General features: G+C 45.0%; 1 protein-coding gene across 1 annotated transcript; it reads left to right on the forward strand.

The window, feature by feature from the left end:
- Nucleotides 1-4,120: 4,120 nt before the first annotated feature.
- Nucleotides 4,121-8,166, forward strand: LOC119163968 (uncharacterized). The gene is made up of 7 exons (XM_037416059.2): nucleotides 4,121-5,450; nucleotides 5,657-5,869; nucleotides 6,166-6,459; nucleotides 6,703-6,825; nucleotides 6,911-7,059; nucleotides 7,150-7,306; nucleotides 7,382-8,166. Exons 1-7 carry the CDS (start codon nucleotides 5,318-5,320, stop codon nucleotides 7,954-7,956), a joined length of 1,644 nt encoding a protein of 547 aa, XP_037271956.2. The 5' UTR covers nucleotides 4,121-5,317; the 3' UTR covers nucleotides 7,957-8,166.

Genomic DNA, 8,166 nt, shown 5'->3' on the forward strand with positions numbered 1-8,166 from the left:
ATAAAGTTACAGTACACATTTATTCACCATGATGAGTTATTAGCAATTCAAACCAATTGAGTTGTGCCTTTTATCGTACCTCATTCATTTTTTTATATGAACTGTACAAGAAGTGTGAAAGCCGTCAACGTTTTCTCACAATTTAGCTCTAAGAATAACTCTTTGTGGCCATTACAAGGTTAAGCATAGTGGTGTTCGGCTTCGCTAATTATTCATTTATACCAGAAATTAACTTATTTTGCAGCATGCTAGAAAAAATGAGAAATAAATCTTAAATTTCTTATATGTACGTCAGATCAGCTCGTTCTGACTGGCAGCTATGCCGCTGCTTGTTTCTTTTCTGTGCGCAGAAAATGCACCTCGCTGTACTGCCACAATTAAATGTATCGTTCGTATCTTTTGGTGGTATCTTTCATGCTATCGATTTCTTAACATATGAACTCGCTTTTAAGATTGTGCTAGCTGTGTGCGCGAACTGTGCCTTGAGAAATGCACGCTTTCGTTTACTGTTCCTTTGCGTGCATCTTATATAAAGTACATATTTAATGCTTTCTATTTCAAGGTATTATTTTGCAAATGATTCTTTTCTGTTTTTTTTAATTTGATGTGTATATGTATTTTCTGCATCACCCCCGTACTCAATGCCCCAAATGGGCCCTGTGGGGTATTTTTAAATAAACGAATAAATAAAAAGGCTTGAAACACGCGGGCTATGCAGGCCCCACGGGTGGCATGCTTCCGAAAAAGAAAAGTGATGTCAGTGAAGGGAAATCGGCCGCAAGGAATGGTACGTGGAACGTGGTAGTTAGGAGAAGGCGCCTGATTTCTGCAAGGGAGCGTGGCGCAGCGCCTAGGAATGTTGTTGGACGCAAACTTGTTGGAAGTGCCATGGCAGCTGTGCTGGTGATCATCGGGGTGGGTGCAGTCATGCGCGTGGCAACAATGCACGCACGTGCCACGGGACCACCTGTCTCGCTGACACTCACCTTGACAAGCCGCTTATCCTTTGACGGCTCGCTTAGTCATAGCCGTTCTCGGCACAGCCGATTGTTATAGCGCGAACTCGGAAATCGACACGCATTCTTAAAAGCTTCGTTCCGGAGGGAAGCGTCGAGGCAAGACCGGTGGCCATTTTGACCCCGCAGGAATTCGCTGCGGATTTTTTTTTCATTTTTTTATTTACACATACTGCCATCTCGCACAGGAAGATATTGCAGGAGTGAGTACAAACCCACAATAAAAATACAATAAAAAATAGCTTATGCTTGGAATAAACCGGACATCAGGAAAGTACACACAGCTGATTAGTGAAAAAAGTTCAACAAATTCATCATTTGACAGCTCGTGCAGGGAACCCAGAAGACCATTACGAATATCAATAGTCTGGAAAAAAAAAAGAAAACTTAAACCAGTCAATGGATGACTTCGAAGGAGCAGTGCTAAGGTGATGACTTTAACCCCGTGATGCCTACGGATAATTCAGTTTCAACATAAACTAAAATACATTTAAAAATAAACATTTCTCATAACTAACAGACACTGATGCCAAGGCAAGAATACGGAACGTTATTCGCAGTAGCTTTAATCGTACTGTATACGTGATGAACGAAATGTGGACAAAAGAAGTTTTCTTTTCGTCCGGTTTTCTTCAAGGGTGTGCACATTACAACAACTACAAATATAACGTCCTCTCTACTTTCCTTGGCACCAATGTCTCTTGGCAATAATGTTGTGTCGAGCAAAAATAAACGAGCCTTTATATTTCCATTTATTTGCTTCAATTACAAAAAAATAGCGTTTGTGCCATTCTTCGATTTCGTTCACCGGCCCACATATTCTCAGAATTTTCAATGATAAAAAAATACTTCATTCAGTGCTGTGTCCTTCATGTTCTTTGTTATGTTGTGTGTGTTGTCATGCCATGATGTTCGCCAACCAACAAGTTCAAATAAAAAGCCATGTGTATTTAGCAAATGCTTTAGTAGAATTTCCCTCCCTATTTTCTCTGTGTCTTCGTGGTTACACAAGCCAATAATAGCTATAATAATATTTATTAGAGTGTATGCCCCTGCTATTTTACTTTGGCACGTAAAAAAAGCGACAGTAAGCTTTACGTGAATGCTTACAAAGTTAAATTGGTATTTTGACGCGCTACTATATTTACCGCTGCATAAGGGATTCCGTGTGCATCATAGTGTTTTAAAAACACACATAAATTCAAGAGTCCTGAATGTACAAATTGCGATGTGGTTATCATTAGCTGGGTAGTGTAATGTTTGGCGAAGTTATCGTTGTTGGTTAGACCCCACGTTATTTAAAAAAAATAATTTGCAGTTGTGAGGACAGCGCACATGTTTTGGCTGGGCTTCGTCCGGACTTCTTCATCCGTGCCTTACGAGTAAAGTGTTTCTAAAAAATTACCGTCGCTTAATTCCTTTCTTACAACTATCCGTATACTCTGCGTGACCTTGCATTATCGGAATGAATACAGTATTTATAATCCCAAAGTTGCCTTAACGAAACTTCAGACCAATATTATCACTCGTTATATTATCACCATATTATCATACTGTCATATATCATCAATATGTCAATGCAATAATCCCAAAGCTTCGTTTATGAAGTACCAGACGAAAATTATCGCACAGAAGTGGTCCCTATACTGTCAAGCTGTCTATATGTCATACCAGAGCCATTTTTGTTAACTACCAAACCGATATTATCACACAAAGATGCATAGCGCTATATCATCATGTTGTGATATGTCACAGCTATATCATCGCAAAGCTGATCAAATCAATATGATTCACCGCCTGTGTCATACCCTTCCGGATATTCGCGGGTGAGTGTTCGTGGTTAAGCCGGAGACCTTCGGGTAACGAAGATAATGATAACTTCCGAAGTTTTAGGCGAATAAAAAATATGATACGGTTGCGGAGTACACAGTAATGGCGCAGTCCTCATTAAATAGTACCTCGATGTTACACATGCTATGACAAGCAATCTCCAGCTTTCGATGCAGTGCACATTTTAATCAATTATTATACTTTGATCGTTGATTTTAGTTACGATTCCAAAAAAAAACATTTGTGCGAGTATTTTATTTCTGGGCTGCACTGACATCGTTATACTGTTGTTTTTACTACTACGACTTTTCTTTTTCATTGATCATATAAACATTTTGTTAAATTTTTTGCTGTAGCAATGAAACAACGTAAGTTTGTTGCAATCTCACATATTTAAATGTATGGGTGAGGCTGTTTATCGCTATTTAATGTCGAAGTTAATGTATGCATTCTTTCCTTTATTTATGCATGAGTTCAAGTTTTCAATGTTTATGTGCATCTTTTATGTCTGTTGGTATTTTTTCCTTACATTTCCTCCAAATATTCATTTTGTTCCTCGTGTGCGCATATGCTGTCTATATGCTACCGTATGCCCCGCCGCGGTGGTCTAGTGGCTAAGGTACTCGGCTACTGACCCGCAGGTCGCGGGTTCGAATCCCGGCTGCGGCGGCTGCATTTCCGATGGAGGCGGAAATATTGTAGGCCCGTGTGCTCAGATTTGGGTGCACGTTAAAGAACCCCAGGTGGTCGAAATTTCCGGAGCCCTCCACTACGGCGTCTCTCATAATCATATGATGGTTTTGGGACGTTAAACCCCACATATCAATCATTATATGCTACCGTATGCATTGGCCCCCATGCATCTGCAAGTAGCATTGGGCAACTTTTCGCCTTGGGTAACATCCACCTGTTAAGTTGGAAATAAACTTGTATGTTTGACTGGTCGAAATTTGACCACCACAGCTAAGACGCACCCAAGTACAAGTGCGTGATTGTTATTACCTGTGCTTGTGTGCTACAAAATGTTATACAGTGCTCGTGCTCAGCGAACGAAAAAAATTAGGTACAGAATGGAACATTTTCAAATTTGTGGCGGCAAAACGAAATCTACCGCGGGCATTGCAGCTTGACTGCAGTTCCTGCAGTCAAGCTTCCATGCCCGTATTTTTGTTCTCTCTTTTTTTGTCACTGTATCCGTTTTAGTGAGAAATAAGCTTACCGATTGATCGATTTATTTAATGACTGATATGCTACATTTTGTCGTGACGCTTTCGCATGGTTCAGTTGTTCACCAGCTTTGTAACACATCGCATGATAATGTGGCCGAAATCTAGATAATTTTTGTTTAATCCACACATCTTCATGAAGTGAATTGTGACGAGTGGGTGGTGCTTTAGATATAATATCTAGTATCGGACAGTAACGATTTGTTACCCGAGCGTTGCCCCATTTATGTAAATTGAGAGACAACGTTTTTAATGAGATGTAAATTCATTTCGCCTTGCAGTCACCTTAGGCAATTCAAGTATAGTTTATATAGAGTATTGCTGGAGTGGAGGATCCATGCCTCGGAAGTGAATTCAACAACCCGCCATCTTACCGGTGGCAAGATACCATTTCATTATGGGCAAATCGATGGTACTCGACGTGTGTTTTTGTGCTACAGGTTTCCACGAAAAGCCTCAACATATAGGCACATTTTAATAGAGATCAACTCATCGACGCTTTTCTCAACAAGTTATTTTAGCCTGGAACACGATATCTTACCTTATAATTACCCTATGCTTACGTAGAAGCCTATCCTGAAACATTTTTGGGCACAAACTTTGTGAACAGTTCGGAGCTGTGGACGAGAGAACTCGGACTCAGAAGTTCTATTAGCGCTTCGGGGTTACGTGAGCCAGTCGGGCTCTGGACTTGGGGCCACACTCAACATGCCTCTGAATTCCCCATTTTTAACCCCTTCCCCTAAAATAGTCTTTTTTTTATATTTCTATTTGAGAACATCCCAAATTTTGAGTCAGTCAAAAGTCTCGCATCTTCGGAGTGCTATATTATAAGGGGAAATGTCTCTACATATATGTGATCCTGCCATGCAATACCATCTCTGGTGTACTATAATTTATTAATTAAATGTCCTGATCACATGGCTTTTGTCGTTCGCACTTTTGTTGGTAAGCTGTGGCAAGGTGGAAAAAGCTCCTGGAAAAGGGAAAATAGGAGAGGGTATTAGTGCTCTCCCCTTCAAGGTTAGTATTTCCTCCGCGTGGGGTCGCAGCGGAAGAAAAAGCCTTTGTGAAAAACCGGTGTCGTGCGCAAAAAGGCGGGGCCTAAAGGAGAGAGGAGATTTCGAATCTTCTTATTGGCTAATGGGAGCCGCCGCCACCATTGAAAACGCGGGAGCCCGCGCAGCTTTCCACCAGAACCACGCGGAGAGTTGACTAAGACGGTCATTTTCAACACAGCCGAGAATGTCTCTACGTGTACTGATTGTGTTCCTGGCAGTCGCGGCGACCGTGGTCGCCGAGGACCTCCACCGTGACAACGGCACCGTGGTAGCCGAGGACCACCACCGTTCGGACGAGAAGACAAACCATGGAGCAAGTGAGTGTCTGTATTTCTCTTGATTGATCTGAGCGCTTCAGACTCTGAACGTTCCAGCGGAGCAAGATAATTTCGCAGTGTTCTTTTTTTTTCCTTCTGAGGCGCCTGTAATGTTGTGCTGCGTTTTGCTAGCCAGGCAGGCCTAGGAGTGGCAGCGTTTGCCGGTTCTCGCCTGATCATGCAATTTTTCCTCTCGCAATTTTCAGTGGGCCACGTGTCATCCATGGCCCACAGCCTGGGCCAGAACTTTAACATGGGCGGCTTTCTGGTTCAAACGCCGGAAAAGGAGATCATCAAACCATCGGTGTGTGTCACCCCTTCCAACGAGGAGGGAGTTTGCATTCCGGCCAAGCAATGCATGAAGGACGGAGGTGTTTCTCTTGGCCGCTGCAACGACGGTCAAAACATCTGCTGTCACCGTAAGTGGAAGCGAGTGGCCTTGTTAACTTCATAGTTAGTGCTCTAGCGACCACCGTGAATCCAAATGAGTTCTATAAATCGTGTCTCTGACGCGTTCTCGTTTCGGAGTACTGTCGATCCTGCATAGCGGTTTCGACTGCTTTACAATTATTACAATCACTGCACTAGTAATTTTCAGTGGTAGCCCAGATCCGTAGATCTGCTGCAGACGCCCAACAAGCCGTGGAATAGTCAACTTGTTTTGGTGTTCGCGTATGCCTATGTGTATCGCTGATATTGCTAACTCATTTTGCAGGTAAGGAACAGGAGAAGTCGGTCAGCTGCGGCGACGTCATCACCGACGCCGAGGCTGTCTTCCGCAGCCCCCATACCTTGCAGAAAGACTCTTCATTCCGCCAGTGTCAGGTCAGCGTGCAGACAGCCCCAGGCGCGTGTCAGCTGCGGCTCGACTTCACCAAGTTCCAACTCTCGCCACCCGTGACTTGCGGACCCCAGGCGGGCATGTGCGTGGACGACGCTTTCAGCGTGTCCGCCGGCCTCGAGGCCTCCACCTACCCCATCCTATGTGGCTTCAACAGCGGACAACACAGTAAGGCTTACTAACCCTTCACGCTTCGCAAAGCTCCTTTGCAAAGCCTATCAGCTGATGTACCAGGCTTCTAATCCTAAGGGGACGCATATCATGCAGCGTCCCCTTAGGATTTGTTACTACAAGCGAAAATAGACAAGGACTGCCGTCTCTTCATCAGTCCTTGTGTTAGTAGCGTATTCATTTTTGGCTATTGCTGTACGGAATACGACGGAATCTTAAGACTCTTTCCTCTCTAAACAGTGTACGTCGACGTTAGCCAGAGCAAGCAGGCTATTCTTACGGTTCGCCTGAGTGCCCGCGCTGAAAGGGATCGCAAGTGGGAAATTCACATCACCCAGGTTTCCTGCTGGAGCCCCAATATGGGTGAGTTGTCGAGACGTCTTAAATGTTTGCATTAAGTGTAACGTGTAACATTCGTAATTTTAATACCGAACTACTCGCATTCCAGCTCCTACGGGCTGCTTGCAGTACCACACCAAGGCCTCTGACTTCATCACAAGCTTCAACTTTGTCCGCAACCCCACTGGCTTCCACTATTTCGCCAACATGCACTACTCCATTTGTATCCGACGTCAGCTTGGCTTCTGTTCCATCCTGGTGAGTTGTACTTTCCGAATCAAGTGCGATTGCTGCCAGTTTTGTAGCACTCAATGTTGAATGGTAGTAAGATGTGGTAAAACCTTGCAGTACGAAGAGAATGGCCCTAACGGCTTCCGTCTGAGCCCCCTGGTTAACCAGCGTTGCAGTGATGCTTACGTGCTCATTCCCACCGGATCGACTGGCTCCGTCCGTGATGGCAACCTTGGTGACCGCATCTGCGGCACCACTTTCACACCTGTCGCTGGTGAGTTTATATTACTTGCCCCAAGTCTAGTGTATGCCCACCATTCCACTCTAATTGCGTGTTTCTTTTCCGCAGCCAACGTCACACCCTTCCGCTTGTCATTCATTACTGGACCTCGCGTCGGTTATTCCGACTGCCCTTGCCCCGGCGTGCGTCCCAACACTCCCGTGCGACCAAACCCTTCTACTGTGATCGTCAACCCTCCCCAAGTGCAACCAAACCCTCCACAGGTGCAACCGATTCCTGCCGTGGTTGTCAACCCTCCAGTGGTGCAGCCGAATCCTGCCGTGGTTGTCAACCCTCCAGTGGTGCAGCCGAATCCTGCCGTGGTTGTCAACCCTCCAGTGGTGCAGCCGAATCCTGCCGTGGTTGTCAACCCTCCAGTGGTGCAGCCGAATCCTACCGTGGTTGTCAACCCTCCAGTGGTGCAACCGAATCCTGCCGTGGTCGTCAATCCTTCTCCCCAAGTCCTGCCCACCCAACCACAACTTCCCATCGGATCGCAGCTGCCCGCTGGCCTGGGTTCCACTGCTGCCAACGTGACGCAGTTCGCTGGAAGGGAATTCACCGAAAGGCAGTTCGCCGATGCGCTAGTCTGCCGTGCCGGTGGCTTCAGTCTCAAATACACTCAGCTACCTTACGGTTGCTGAGCATCTCCCCTTGGTACAGTCACCCTTCCCCTCGATTAATTGCTACCCCTCTTTTAAATTCTTTTCGTAACGAACCTTACCTCACGGCTGCTGTGCTGTAGCCTCCGACATTACTCCCGCCCCTCTCAGACCTAGTCAAGTTCTGTAAATAATGTACATATTTCATCTGTACCTAATACACTTTGTCAAATAAAGGGCCATAAAAGGAAA

Source organism: Rhipicephalus microplus, chromosome 8, assembly GCF_043290135.1.
Source record: "Rhipicephalus microplus isolate Deutch F79 chromosome 8, USDA_Rmic, whole genome shotgun sequence".
Classification (NCBI taxonomy): Eukaryota; Metazoa; Arthropoda; class Arachnida; order Ixodida; family Ixodidae; genus Rhipicephalus; species Rhipicephalus microplus.

Bases quoted from the DNA above. Each gene is read 5' to 3' on its own strand.
- LOC119163968 (XM_037416059.2), top strand. From the start codon at position 5,318: ATGTCTCTACGTGTACTGATTGTGTTCCTGGCAGTCGCGGCGACCGTG. The intron at 5,451-5,656 runs GTGAGTGTCTGT...CGCAATTTTCAG, and splicing joins GAAGACAAACCATGGAGCAA to TGGGCCACGTGTCATCCATG. The intron at 7,307-7,381 runs GTGAGTTTATAT...TCTTTTCCGCAG, and splicing joins CACTTTCACACCTGTCGCTG to CCAACGTCACACCCTTCCGC.